This window comes from Bufo gargarizans, chromosome 2, assembly GCF_014858855.1.
Source record: "Bufo gargarizans isolate SCDJY-AF-19 chromosome 2, ASM1485885v1, whole genome shotgun sequence".
Classification (NCBI taxonomy): Eukaryota; Metazoa; Chordata; class Amphibia; order Anura; family Bufonidae; genus Bufo; species Bufo gargarizans.
This window is the reverse complement of record NC_058081.1, coordinates 604,706,510-604,721,466: the sequence shown is the minus strand read 5'-3', so window position 1 is coordinate 604,721,466 and position 14,957 is coordinate 604,706,510. Positions and strand designations below refer to the sequence as shown.

General features: G+C 46.6%; 1 protein-coding gene across 4 annotated transcripts in view; it reads left to right on the top strand.

Moving 5' to 3' along the window:
- The window catches only part of ROBO4 (roundabout guidance receptor 4), a 128,293-nt gene that overhangs the window by 18,802 nt on the left and 94,534 nt on the right, over window positions 1-14,957 (top strand). For 2 of the 4 annotated variants that reach the window (XM_044281987.1, XM_044281985.1), the window contains exon 1: window positions 8,956-9,140. The exons of 1 other annotated variant lie outside the window; for it this stretch is intronic. In XM_044281987.1, the coding sequence (XP_044137922.1) occupies window positions 9,068-9,140 (73 nt within the window). In that variant the 5' untranslated portion in view covers window positions 8,956-9,067. Of the gene's footprint in view, window positions 1-8,955; window positions 9,141-13,387; window positions 13,526-14,957 lie in introns of those variants that run through there. One more of the 4 variants, XM_044281986.1, reaches the window with a different exon arrangement.

The following is a 14,957-nucleotide window of genomic DNA, read 5'->3' as shown; positions in this document are numbered from 1 at the left end:
ATACACCCGTCTATAGCCGTTAAAAACTGCAAAACATGTTTGCGACTTTAAAAAAAATAGTTGCAAATGTTTTTTTTACCATGCCCTTGCCACATTTCTAAAAGGCGCATGGCAAGCATGAGAAGGGAGCGCACTTACATGCGCAGGGACACTCGCTCTTCACTGAATTTAGCAGGACCCGACGTTCCAAATGCACTGTTCCAAGCAATGGCAGGTAACTTATCCATCCACGTATAGTTCTACAGTTGTGAATGGGGAGACTGCATTTTTAGTGATGTCACTGCTGATCTATAGTGAATGGATGGGCTGCATTGTTAGTGATGTCACCACTGATTTCCATTGAATGGATAGGCTGCATTCATAATGATGTAATCCCTGTTCTCTAGTGAATGGACAGGCTGTATTCTCAGTGATGTCACTGCTGCTCTCTAGTTAATGGATAGGCTGTATTCTCAGTGATGTCTCCACTGCTGTCTAGTGAATGGACAGGCTGTATTCTCAGTGATGTCACTGCTGCTCTCTAGTTAATGGATAGGCTGTATTCTCAGTGATGTCACCGCTGCTCTCTAGTAAATGGATCTGCTGCATTCTCAGTGATGTCACCGCTGCTCTCTAGTAAATGGATCTGCTGCATTCTCAGTGATGTCACCGCTGCTTTCTAGTAAATGAATCTGCTGCATTCTTAGTGATGTCACCGCTGCTCTCTAGTAAATGGATAGGCTGCATTCTCAGTGATGTCACTGCTGCTGTCTAGTGAATGGATAGGCTGCATTCTCAGTGATGTCACTGCTGCTGTCTAGTGAATGGATAGTCTGCATTCTCAGTGATGTCACCGCTGCTCTCTAGTGAATGGATATGCTGCATTCTCAGTGATGTCACTGCTGCTCTCTAGTGAATGGATAGGCTGCATTCTAAGTAATATCACCACTGCTGTCTAGGGAATGGAGATGCTGCATTCTTGGTGAGGTCACTGCTGCTTTCTAGTAAATGGATCTGCTGCATTCTCAGTGATGTCACCGCTGCTCTCTAGTAAATGGAGATGCTGCATTCTTGGTGAGGTCACTGCTGCTCTGTAGTGAATGGATAGGCTGTATTCTCAGTGATGTCATTGCTGCTCTTTAGTGAATCTGCAGTTGTATACTGCAAGGGGGTGTAGATCCGTGCTTTCTTGTAACATGCATCTTACTATATATATTTGTGCTAATGAAGGTGTTAATCAGCCATATTTACATCCACCACTAGATGGGACTGTTGTCACCCTCTATATAGAGAGGAAGAGTTAGAACAGATACATCCAGAGTGTGTGAGTCTAAGCAGAGACGATAGACCATGGTGTACCCCAAGAAATGCATGCCCTTCTCATCACTGGATGGCCACAGGGAGAATGAGTACCAACTACACCACCACATCACTTCTCTCCACCACTAGGCTCACTGCAAATGGATTCTCAGTGATGTCATAACCCTTCTTTTTGAATGGATAGACTGCATTCTCAGTGATGTCACTGCTGCTCTCTAGTTGAAGCAAGCCCCTGAGGAGCTAGTGCAGAGGATGGGAGTGGTAGTGGACCTGATGAGGTGCAGTGTCACAATATACTTCCTCAGGCTGCTGCTCCCTGTGGATTGGTGCAGTGGAAATGTAGTTTAAAGAATGAGGCCAGAAGTCAACGTATAACAGTCTTTCTTTGACTAAGTGCAGAATATAACCGGTAATACATCCTATGACAGCAAATTCAAAGTGCAGTTTCTGGCACCAGTTAAGGAGGTATGGAGGCAGGTTGGATGGCTACAAATGGGCACCCATGGGTATAGGTGTCCACTTTAAAGGGAGTCTTTCACCTAAACTGACTATTATAGAACACTGACACTATGATCTGCATTATAGTCCCCATATTGGAATGCCACTTACCGTATAGCTGTCCGTCGCCTATTTTCTGAAGGTACCTAGGTGCAGCCTTCATGTGGCCGGTGCCCAGGCCCCTCGTCGCTTTTCATATGAAACCCCTCCCCTTTCACTCCTCTGGCCTGCCCTAGGTTCTTCGGAAATCCAGCGCCATTCACAAGATTTGCTGCGCCTGCGCACTTCATTCCCCATTATAGGCAGAGGCACAAGGCTGGCTAGATGTACGGGCTGGCACATGCACATTAAACGCTCTTATGCCTCTGCCCATAATGGAGAATGAATTGCGCAGGCGCGGCAAATCTTGTGAACGGCGCTGGATTTCTGAAGAACTGGCGGGGCAGAGGGGTGAAAGGGGAGGGGTTTCATATGAAAAGCGATGAGGGGCCTGGGCACCGGCCACTTTAATGTCGCCCCTGGGCACCTTCAGAACCTAATTAACATATTGAATAAAAGTGTTTTTTAGCAAAAATAAGCGACGGACAGCTGTACGGTAAGTGGCATTCCAATATGGGGACTATAATGCAGATCATGGTCTCAGTGTTCTATAATGGTCAGTTTAGATGAAAGACTAAATTAAGGTTCAGACACGAACATTATCTGGCCTAGTGATGGGTGTCTGAGCCGTTGTTCCTCACCTTGCAGCAGTGTTTGTAACTCAGTATTTTGCTGTTCACTCTGCTCTTTAGTCTCTCAAGTCCTTTATTGAGCTGTATGGTGCAGGAGTTCTGCAGTGTGCTTCCTCTCCTCACTCTCTCTCTCTAGACAGGAACTCCCCCTCTTGACAGGAAGCCGGACCAGCCCATTCCTACCAAGAAGGGAGGAACAGAGTGTTTAGCCCTGTTCCTACCAACCTTTTGCCATCCATACCTCCTCTGTTGCAATACACAGCCAATATAGTAAAAATACTTAACATACATAACTATATACAACATTTGCAGATACCCTAAGATCTGGAGCACTGCATAGTGAATGAATAAGCTGCAATCTCAGTGATGTCACCACACTCTCTAGTAAATGGATAGGGTGTATTCTAAGGCTACTTTCACACTTGCGTTCAGAGTGGATCCGTCTGGGGTCTGCCCAGACAGATCCGCTCATATAATGCAGACGATGGATCCATTCAGAACGGATCCGTCTTCATTATATTGTAGAAAAAATTCTAAGTGTGAAAGTAGCCTCAGACGGATCCGTCCAGACTTTACATTGAAAGTCAATGGGGGACGGACTCGTTTGAAATTGTGTCAAATTCAAACGGATCCGTCCCCGTTGACTTACATTGTAAGTCTGGACAGATCCGTTTGCCTCCGAACGGCCAGGCGGACATCCGAACGCTGCAAGCAGCGTTCAGGTGTCCGCCTGCTGAGCGGAGCCCAAACGCTGCCAGACTGATGCATTCTGAGCGGATCCGCATCTACTCAGAATGCATTAGAGCTGGACGGATCCGTTCGGGGCCGCTTGTGAGAGCCTTTAAACGGAACTCACAAGCGGAGCCCCGAACGCTAGTGTGAAAGTAGCCTTAGTGATATCAATGCTACTTTCTAATGAATGGATAGGCTGCAATTTCATTGATCTCACCTCTGCTCTCCAGTGAATGGATTGACTGCATTCTCATCATGGCAGCCTTCTCTGCTGTCTCTCTCATAAACTTTTTATTTCTGCTTTATGATGACTGTACTTGCAGACATGCAGCTGTAGTTCTGTCACATCCTACTGGGAGTGGTTGTGTACATTTGCAACGGGCGCATCCCCCCAGGGCCCTATATATGGCCTGTCTCAGGTGTAGGAATGCCGAGTGGTATAGTGCAACCTATCTGTGTCTTTATGTGTGTCACGGTGCTCCTACCTGGATACCGCTGGACCCCAGGCTTTGGCTCCGAAGCAATAAATAGGGTGAATAATTGAGGGATTTGAAAGAAAGATTGAGTCCAGACCTTGTATGTAGTTGAACAGCAGCTTTACTTGAGTAAACGTTTCTCCAAAACGGTTTACAGGCTTTGTCTTGGTCTCAGCAGGCTTTAGCATGAAACTGGCAGGCAAACTCCACTCAGCTATATCTGTTTTTCTCTGACTCTGCTGTACTGACAGGCTTAAATAGAGTCTTTGCTTTCTTCTTGATGCTGTACTCTACTTTGTAGTCTGACTCTAGGTGATGCCAGGGAACTTTACTTCTGGCTCCTGAGGCTTCAAGCTTTGGCCTCCATGGCCAGCAGAGATTAAGGTGCTGTGGCTGGCATAGTCACGTCCAGGGCCATCTTTAATATTGATTGGACCCTGGGTAACAATTTACTTGTGTCCCCTGGATCCCACCTTCCCACAACCTAGCATGTGGCCACTAGAGGTGTTCCTTGGCAGTAATGTAAATACTGCCTTTTTTTCTGAAAATACAATGTTTACATTAAAAGCTTGCAGACACATGCTATAGACACCAGAACTACTATGTTTAGCTGTTGTGGTTCTGGTGACTATAGTGTCCCTTAATATAGAGGGAAAAAAAGATTAAGCACAAAAGCATCCGATAAAATGGCTGTATCATTATTCTAAAAATTAAAAAAGCACAACTTCTGACACAAATATATCGTATTTTGCAGATTACTTCTTTCATTTTTTTATTTTTTACAATGTGCGGATAGTACTGTACTACTAACCCCTTCATCCACCCCCACCCCTTCTCCAACCACCCAGCACCCTTACTCACATAAAACAAGTATATACATATATATATATAGAACATGCTGCAATTTTCACTCAACGCATAAATGATGCGTGAAAAACAACGCTCATGTACACAGACCCATTGAAATGAATGGGTCCAGATTCAGTGCTGGCGCAATGCGTTTGCATCACGCATTGTGCCCACGCTGAAAACTCGCTCGTGTGAAAGGGGCCTTAGAGAGAGCTTTGATGAGCATGCTGCAGTCATGATCATTCCAGGGCGACTCATAGCTAATTGTTGCAAAGTAAAAAGTCTAGAGCTCCGGGGCAGGAACCAACTCACTGGACTTCAGTGTGATACCAGATGTTTGCATGGTGTTTTCTCAGTTATGTAGCCAGGATAGAGAGTGGAGATTGATGATATATCTCTTTTCATTGGCCAGGCGATACAGGGCTGAAATCTGAATCTGTGCCCCAGGTAATTGAAAGCTTAGCTACTCTACGTCCACTACTTGGGACAGAGTGCAACTTTTTAATATATCTCAATAGCAGTGCAGTTTCTAGGTAAAATTTCTCTCAGGGCGAGTGTCAAAAAAACTCCCCCCCCCCCCCCCTTCCCCTCACAACTGCTCGATGAAATAAGTGTCTCCCTATTGTAAAAAATGTGGAACCACATTGCACGGACGGTCACAGTGACGTACCCAGTGACCCACTGTCCCATAGACTCAGGCTCTCACTCACAGCAGGCTTCTTTCTCAGCACTGCTCCGGGCGGGCAGTAACAGGCAGGCAGTGCGGGCGGCGGTGCTCACCTCACTCACTGTACGTCACGCAGTGCGATAGGTACAGTGAGTGAGCGCCGCCGCCCGCACTGCCTGCCTGTGGGGGGACATTATTTTTAATAAGGATCACTATGGACATTATTTAGAATGGAGGCTGCTGTGGATGTCATTATAACTGTATAATGTCTGATAGGCCTAGTCCTGAGTTATATTACCCTGCCCTGTATAATAATGTATCCTGATACCCCTTAGTTATATTACTCCAGCGGGGTAATATAACTAAGGGGTATCAGGGATGGGTACATTATTATACAGGGCATGGGCAGGATAATATAACTCAGCTCAGGACTAGGCCTATCAGACATTATACAGTTATAATGAGTAATGACACCAACAGCAGCCTCCATTCTAAATAATGTCCATAGTGATCCTTATTAAACTTAATGTCCCCCACAGTGACAGTGGCCCCCATTTTCATGTCTCCGACAGTGGCCCCCCCATTGTAATTAATGCCCCCCCATTGTAATTAATTCCCCCCCATTGTAATTAATTCCCCCCCATTGTAATTAATGCCCCCACAGACCATCACTCGCCTCACAGCAGGCATCAGCACTGCTCAGGGGCTCAGGGCGGGCGGTACTCACTCACTGTATGTCACGTGCCTGCGCCGCCTAGTGGGAGGATCAGGCGCGTGAGGTCAGTAAGTCTGACCAGGGCCGGTGCAAGGATTTTTGCCACCCTAGGCAAGATAAAAATTGACGCCCCCCCTTATCAGATCCGGAATTGCGGACCCGGATCCGCAATTCCGATCCTAAAAAAAAATAGTACATGTCCTATTCTTGCCCCCAATAGCGGACAAGAATAGGCATATTTTCTTAGTGCCGGCAATGTGCGGTCCGCAAAATGTAGTATTAATAACTAAACAATTAAATAATACACATATTGCATTGTCTACTTACCACCAGGACAATTAGATGATCTGGTCTCTGGCTGCAGTCTGGCTCTTGGTCTGGCTCTGCGGACTCCCTTGTCTTCTCCCCCCCCTCCCTTGTCACTCTCTTCTCCCCCCCTCCCTTGTCACTCTCTCCCCCCCCCCTCCCTTGTCACTCTCTTCTCCCCCGCCTCCCTTGTCACTCTCTTCTCCCCCGCCTCCCTTGTCACTCTCTTCTCCCCCCTCCCTTGTCACTCTCTTCTCCCCCCCTTGTCAATCTCTTCTCCCCCCCTTGTCAATCTCTTCTCCCCCCCTTGTCACTCTCTTCTCCCCCCCCTTGTCAATCTCTTCTCCCCCCTTGTCACTCTCTTCTCCCCCCCCTTGTCAATCTCTTCTCCCCCCTCCCTTGTCACTCTCTTCTCCCCCCTCCCTTGTCACTCTCTTCTCCCCCCCTCCCTTGTCACTCTCTCCCCCTCCTCCCTTGTCACTCTCTCCCCCTCCTCCCTTGTCACTCTCTTCTCCCCCGCCTCCCTTGTCACTCTCTTCTTCCCCGCCTCCCTTGTCACTCTCTTCTCCCCCCTCCCTTGTCACTCTCTTCTCCCCCCCTTGTCAATCTCTTCTCCCCCCCCCTTGTCAATCTCTTCTCCCCCCTCCCTTGTCACTCTCTTCTCCCCCCTCCCTTGTCACTCTCTTCTCCCCCCCTCCCTTGTCACTCTCTTCTCCCCCCTCCCTTGTCACTCTCTTCTCCCCCCCTTGTCACTCTCATTCTACTCCCCCCACCCCCTTGTCACTCTCATTCTACTCCCCCCACCCCCCTTGTCACTCTCATTCTACTCCCCCCACCCCCCTTGTCACTCTCATTATACTCCCCTCCCCCTTGTCACTCTTATTCTACTCCCCCCACCCCCCTTGTCACTCTCATTCTACTCCCCCCCTTGTCACTCTCATTCTACTCCCCCCCCTTGTCACTCTCATTCTACTCCCCCCCCCCCTTGTCACTCTCATTCTACTCCCCCCCCTTGTCACTCTCATTCTACTCCCCCCCCCTTGTCACTCTCATTCTACTCCCCCCCCTTGTCACTCTCATTCTACTCCCCCTTGTCAATGTCACCTCTAATGTAGCGTGGCCGAGCTCTGTTCGCTCCGCGGTACAGGAGCTTTTGTTTCCTGTACCCGGCTGACAGGAAGTGCTCACTTAGTGTGCACTTCCTTTCAGTCCGGCCGGGTACAGGAAACAAATGCTCCTGTACCCCGGGCCGGACCGAACAGAGCTCGGCCACGCTACATTAACAACTCAGCAGTCTGCAGCGCAGGCAGGCTGCGCAGCACTGAGCCGGCCGCTCAGGAGGCTCAGCATGAGGGGCGCCGCCGGCCGGCCGCCCGAACCTTTACCGTCCTACATAACCCAATTTTTATATATTTTTTGTACCTCAACGGGCGCCCCCTGCTTCTGACAGCGCCCCGGCGCCCGCCCATCCTGCCCGCCCCTAGAAACGGCCCTGCTCAATAGTGTGCCATTTATAGAGCTTGTAGGGGAAGCAGTGGATGTATCATTTCTAGTACAGACGCAACTTGTAGTTCCTGAGCTTCAATGCATAATCTGTAGCAGGGCACCTATCTACATACCTGCCAACTTTTTGGATGGTCAAAGAGGGACACTTAGGCTAGGGCTACTCGGTGACACTGGTCGCGGCCAGGATTGCTGAGTACCGGTCATCCTATAGAAGTAATGTATGGGATTGCCGTGACAGTTACAAGAAATCCAGGTTACTGAATAGTCCTAGCCTTATGGTTCATTGTGTTAAAGTCCATTTTTTCTGTATATTTATACACTTTAATAGTTTTCTTAGCAAACTACATAGTAACATAGTTTATAAGGCTGAAAAAAAACAACCGTCCATCCAGTTCAGCCTGTTATTCTGCAAGCTTATCCAGAGGAAGGCTAAAAAAAAAAAAACTGTGAGGTAGAAGCTAATTTCCCCCACTTTAAGGGAAAAAATTCCGTCCTGACTCCAATCAGGCAATCAGAATAACTCCCTGGATCAACGACCCCTCTCTAGTAGCTATAGCCTGTAATATTATTACACTCCAGAAATACATCCAGGCCCCTCTTGAATTCCGTTATTGTACTCACCATCACCACCTCCTCAGGCAGAGAGTTCCATAGTCTCACTGCTCTTACCATAAAGAATCCTCTTCTATGTTTGTACACAAACCTTCTTTCCTCCAGGTGCAGAGGATGTCCCCTCCTCACAGTCCTGGGGATAAATAGTACTGGTGGCTTCTTATGTGGCAGGTCGTCCATTAGGCCTCCTTAGGCACCAGGGCCCAGGTGCAGTCGCTGCCCTAGTACTCTCTGTACCCTCTTCATGGGAGAGCCATTAGGATATACTCTCCTATATAACATATTCATAATTTTTGAATAGAGGGATTGCATATTTTGGGTGGATCACAGGATCTATAATTACATTCTTCTTCTCATGCATTGAGCTACTGGAGAGTAAGACAATAACTGCAGCATTGTAGCAATGAGAGGGGCTAAGGCTGCAGACAATGGGGTCCCTCAGAGCCAAGTTAACCAGTAACTTTTCATTGTCCTCTGCTTTGTGATGGGAGGGACCTTTGTCACTTTGTCCAGCTTCCCCGTGAGGAAATAGGAAACAGAAGTCCCAGAACTGGAAACAGAGGAGGGTCCTTATCATCAGGCTGAGCCCAGGGATGTGACCAGGCTGGAAGGCAGGGCGGACATTTAGAAGTCTGGGACAGTTTTCAGTGGACACGGGGGATCTTCTGGATCTAGTATGAAGGCTTCCGTGACCTGTGTTTTTTTCCTGGTTATAATGGTGTGTGGTGCAGATAACGTCCTACTGCAAGGTGAGTACTCTGATGGGAGTCCAGATTCTATTCACAGTTACTGTATCATACTGCTAGGGATGTAGAGAATCTCATCTACCCCTCCTTTATAGAGATAGAAGAACTGTACTTGTTTCATACTTTATGCAGAAAATCTCACACTATGTTGGGAGAACGATATCTGAGCTATACATCTTGACAGAACAGAGGCGATGTACTGTATCGGTGCTTGCAGGGTAAATACTTCCTGCTGCCTGTATAGCTGATCCTGGGTTCTTTACCGCTAGCAGCATAGAGATTCTGTGTATATAATAAAGGATAATTGGGGCCCAGGACATTAAAGGGGTATTCTAGTTCATTTAGGTTAACTATTAGATCATGAAAACAGGGGCCCCTGTACCTCCTTCAGCCCCCCTGAAATGAACATAGTGGCCGGTCCAGCATGTGGGTGTGTGCTCGACTATCAGGAGATAGCTGAGTGCTGTACTCGGCTATCTCCACAACTTCTATAGAAATAAATGGAGCGACCACGCGCATGTGCGACCAGCTGCTCATTTCATTTTAGGGGCCTGAAGGGGGTATAGGGCCCCCATTCTAGTAATCGGTGGGGGACCCAGCGGTAGGACCCCCACTGATCTAATAGGTATCACCTATCCTGCGGATAGGGGAATAACATAATCTAACCTGAATACTGATTTAGAGCCAGGTTCGCATGGCAAAAATCTGAGGCAGATTGGTAGAAGACTCATCAGTAGTGATGAGCGCCATAGGCAATATTCCAATTTGCGAATTTTTGGCCAAATATTCGCATAGATTTGAGAATTCGTTATCTCCAGTCATTGTTTACTTGATTGCGAAAATCGGCAATGTAATATATTCGCGATTAGAATATTCAACACTATTCGCAAATCCGAATATATAGCACTATAGTCTAAATAGTCATGAATTCTCAAAGTGGCGATATTCAAATTTGTGATTCAAATATTCACGCTCAACACTACTCATCAGCTGAAAACAGGTAGTTTTTGGTGGAGGAAGTGGTGCCAAATACATTCCACATGCATCTCCCACTCATCGCTGTATTTGACCCCGTTCCTATTGACTCCTATGGAAAACCACCAACTAATCTGCTTGAAAGAAATATCATGTCACTTCAAGTGTTTCAAATCAGCTGTTGAAAAATACTCTGCCATGTGCACATGGTTGATTTTTTTTTTTTATTGAAGTCAATGGGAAGCTGTTGATGGATTATGCAGTGGGAAAAGTCTTTATTGCTGCTGAATCAGAGACAGATTTGTGAACTTCGTTTTAAGGGATATTATATAAAGAAACTAAAATTCTGCAACATTTTTAATAAAGATTGTATTTCAAATACCAAGATCTATGCTTGCTGAAAGTGAATGGCAATTTGTTTACATTTGAAGTTTAGAATGAGCCCATAAAGATATAGGGCCAGATTTATCATTAGCTCAAGTCAGAATAATGGAGTGAAAAAGTCGCAAATTTTTGCGCAATCGCTTAAACTGCGCAAAAATTTGCGACTTTTTTCTGCTTTGCACTATGCTCGCCAGTTTTCTGAAAGTGGGTGTGTTTTCTTATGTAAATTAATCTCTAGACAGATTTACTATTGTGACTAATTAAAAAGTCGCAAAAAAGTCTCAAAAAAGTTGCAATTTCCCTCCAGTGAGGACCATGCTTATCTTATGAGACTTTTTAATAGAACATGCGACTTTTTCATTAAAATGTGCGACTTTTTCGTAAAGATGTGCGACTTTTGTAAAGCTGCTTACTGACGGATAAACTGCTACCGTCAAACCACATTTATTACAGTCTTAAAGGGCCGATCATAAATCTGACTTGGCTAAAACTAACTTTAGCCATATGTGAAAGTGGAGTGAGCTGTCAGTCATGATAAATCTGGCCCATAGTCCCTGTCACACAGCTGCCCTAAGCATTTAGGACAGGAGGTAGGTTTCTATGCTTTTTGTCTCTTGGATTGCCAACAACCTTGTTTCAAGCTGTAGTTGTGTGAACGTAGGACTAGATTGGCTTGAATTTTCAGTTTCTGAATGTCACGAGAAATTCCATTCACTGACAGCACATACACATATGTTGTGTGTGTCAGGGGTATAACTACCAAAAACTGGGCGCCATAGCTAATTTTTGAACCTCCCACCCTTCCCAAACAACTGCTGCTCAACCCCTCCCCCCCCCCGCCCCCCCATCCCACGGCTGGTCAAGACTGCCCAGGATCCCATATAACCCCCCACCCACTCAGTCACATAAAAGATATTAAAATGAAATGAAATGCTTACTAGTGCTGGGCATGAATTTACTTTATAGTATGCCCTGCGGACCCTGTACAGTAATTATGCCCCCTTAGTGTCCCCTTCACAGTATTTATGCCCCAATAGTAGTCCCACACAGACCCCTTAATGCCCCCACACAGTAGTTTTGCTCCCCTTTGCGCCCCCTTGACAGTAGTGTTGTACCCTCAGTACCCTCACACAGTAGTGCTTCCCCTTAGTTCCCTCACACAGTAGTGCTTCCCCTTAGTTCCCTCACACAGTAGTGCTTCCCCTTAGTTCCCTCACACAGTAGTGCTTCCCCTTAGTTCCCTCACACAGTAGTGCTTCCCCTTAGTTCCCTCACACAGTAGTGCTTCCTCTCAGTTCCCTCACACAGTAGTGCTTCCTCTCAGTTCCCTCACACAGTAGTGCTTCCCCTTAGTTCCCTCACACAGTAGTGCTTCCCCTTAGTTCCCTCACACAGTAGTGCTTCCCCTTAGTTCCCTCACACAGTAGTGCTTCCCCTTAGTTCCCTCACACAGTAGTGCTTCCCCTTAGTTCCCTCACACAGTAGTGTTGTACCCTCAGTACCCTTACACAGTAGTGCTTCCCCTTAGTTCCCTCACACAGTAGTGTTGTACCCTCAGTACCCTCACACAGTAGTGCTTCCCCTTAGTTCCCTCACACAGTATTGCTTCCCCTTAGTTCCCTCACACAGTAGTGCTTCCCCTTAGTTCCCTCACACAGTAGTGCTTCCCCTTAGTTCCCTCACACAGTAGTGCTTCCCCTTAGTTCCCTCACACAGTAGTGCTTCCCCTTAGTTCCCTCACACAGTAGTGCTTCCCCTTAGTTCCCTCACACAGTAGTGCTTCCCCTTAGTTCCCTCACACAGTAGTGCTTCCCCTTAGTTCCCTCACACAGTAGTGCTTCCCCTTAGTTCCCTCACACAGTAGTGCTTCCCCTTAGTTCCCTCACACAGTAGTGCTTCCCCTTAGTTCCCTCACACAGTAGTCTTGCCCTCTTAGTACCCCCTCCCCCTTACAGTGATGAAACATCTTTAGTGTTAATAAAATAAAAAAGTAATACTCACCTACCCCAGTTCCCCGATGAACGGAGCACATTCTGCAGGGATGTCAGTCATCATTGTGCCTGCTGAGCTGTAGGGCTCACAGGCCAGAGCCAGGCTCGGGGATGAACCTTGGCCCATGCACTGTCCTAATCACCCCAGCAGCCAATGTCACTGCATCACCCCTACTGCTGGGGATAGCACAGGCTAGAAAATGAGGCCCAGGCCTTAATGGATTCTGGGCCTGAGTCCAGCTATTGTGTCTGTCATCCATAATGGCCCTTGCCTCGCTTAGTAGTACACACACAGTAATCTTTACTGTGTGGTGTGTACTGGCAGATTTTATATAATGATGAGAGTGATAGGCTAAGCCTAAATGCTGTACAGCTTGGAGAGTAGAGAATCTGTCATCTCTTACACCACTGGGGATGGAACGTTTTAGTACAATGGGGGTTACTATCACAGACTGTTACACTATGAACTACATGGATTTCTAGTTTTCTCAGTTTCTGTCTAGGACCAGTACTGCTGGGTGTGTAGAGATTCCTGTAATGTGTAATACATTGCTGTACCTTTGAAGAAATGACTTATACATTATATAGCATGCCTCTAGATTCTCATTGCTTGAAGCATAGCGATTGTGTGACTGGCAGCTTGCTTAGCTGAACCTTATTTTCCAAGAAAAAAACAGCAGAATTTTGAAAGCAGTTCTATGCAGTAATGGAGAAAATACAGCATAGGGGGCGCCGTTTTACAGCTTGCTACACTTAGCTTACAATATGGCTAACTTGTATGCACATGATTGTTTGTATCTGTATTCCAGTGCGCAAATTATGGATACCTTCCGTGTTCATTCCGCTTTTTCTTCAATCCCATCAATAGACAGGACTATTCTCATCCACAATACAACGTGACCAGAATAGGACATGTTTCTTAATATGAAATAAATGGGTCAGTGTGCTATCCACAAGCACATGGATGAAAAGTACACTCATGTGCATAAGGCCTAACCCGAAGGTCATGGCTCCACAGCAGAGAAAAAGAACACTAGGGTAACTTGTAATTTTATAGAAACTGTTGCATGTCTCAAAACCACCATGAATTCCTGCTTTAGGCCTCTTGTACATGGCGGGTCCGCAATACATGGGCACCGGCCCGCGTGCACTCCGCATCATAAATGTGGACCCATATACTTGAATGGGTCCGCAATCACGGGTGCGCAACGGAAGCACGGCTCGGAACCCCACAGAAGCACTACAGAGTGCTTCTGTGGTGTTTCTGTCCGTGCCTCCGCACCGCAAAAAAATAGAACTTTTTTTTGCGGTGCGGACGGTTAATGGGCCCTTTCAAGTTGAATGGGTCTCGATCCGTCCCGGCCGCCACACGGACATTGCCTGTATATTGGGGACCGCAATTTCCAAACAACATTCGTGTCCAAGAAGCCTTAGATTAATAGTCTCCAACCTGTGACCCCCCCAGCTGGTACAAAAGTACAACTGTCAGCATGCCATGACAGCTATCATCTGTCTGGGAGTGCTGAGAGTTGTAGTTTTAGAACAGCTGGAGGGCCACAGGTTGAGGATCATGGGCATTGCTGGCATGAATCATGTATTTAGAATGTTCTATTCAGCATCACAATGTTTATTTCCTGCCATTGTCCTGGTCCAGTAAACACAGCAGCTGCTAGGGTCTAAAAATACAGGAAATCTGTGCAGCCTGCGACTATCATCACTGTCCCTTATTGTCCCTTTACTCTCTGAAAGTTCTTCCTGTTGGGCATTCCCGACATTTTTGTGCTCATTTGTCACTGATATTTTCAACCATGATATTAAGCAAATCCCATATGTGTGGTCTGATATATATATATATATATATATATATATATTGTAAGGGATCACGCTCTCTCTCTCAGGGGGTCGCAATCACAGACCTCTCCTTTGACAACGGGGTTGGCACTTCAGCATCATCACACACATAAACATCGAAAATGAACACCTGCCTGTCTGGGCTCTACCTAAGGCCTCATGCACACGAATGTAGTTTCTTTACTTGTCCGTTCCGTTTTTTTGCGGACCATATATTTAACCATTCATTTCAATGGGTATGCCAAAAAAAAGTTACTCCGTGAGCATTCCTTTTCCGTATGTACCTATTTCCGTTCCACAAAAAAAATAAAACATGTCCTATTATTGTCCGCATTATGTACAAGGATAGTACTGTTCTATTAGGGGCCAGCTGTTCCGTTCCACAAAATACGGAATGCACACGGACGTCATCAGTATTTTTTGCGGATCCGTCTTTTGTGGACCGCAAAATACATATGGTCGTGTGCATGAGGCCTTATACATGTGTTGCCTCTACCTCACCTATAGAGCACCCTTACACACAGGATTAGATCCGGCTTCCTCAGCCATATACAGTCCAGCAGCCTCCAGGCTGTGACCACACCAGCACCCTTGGGGGGAGATGGTCCAGAAGTCCTCC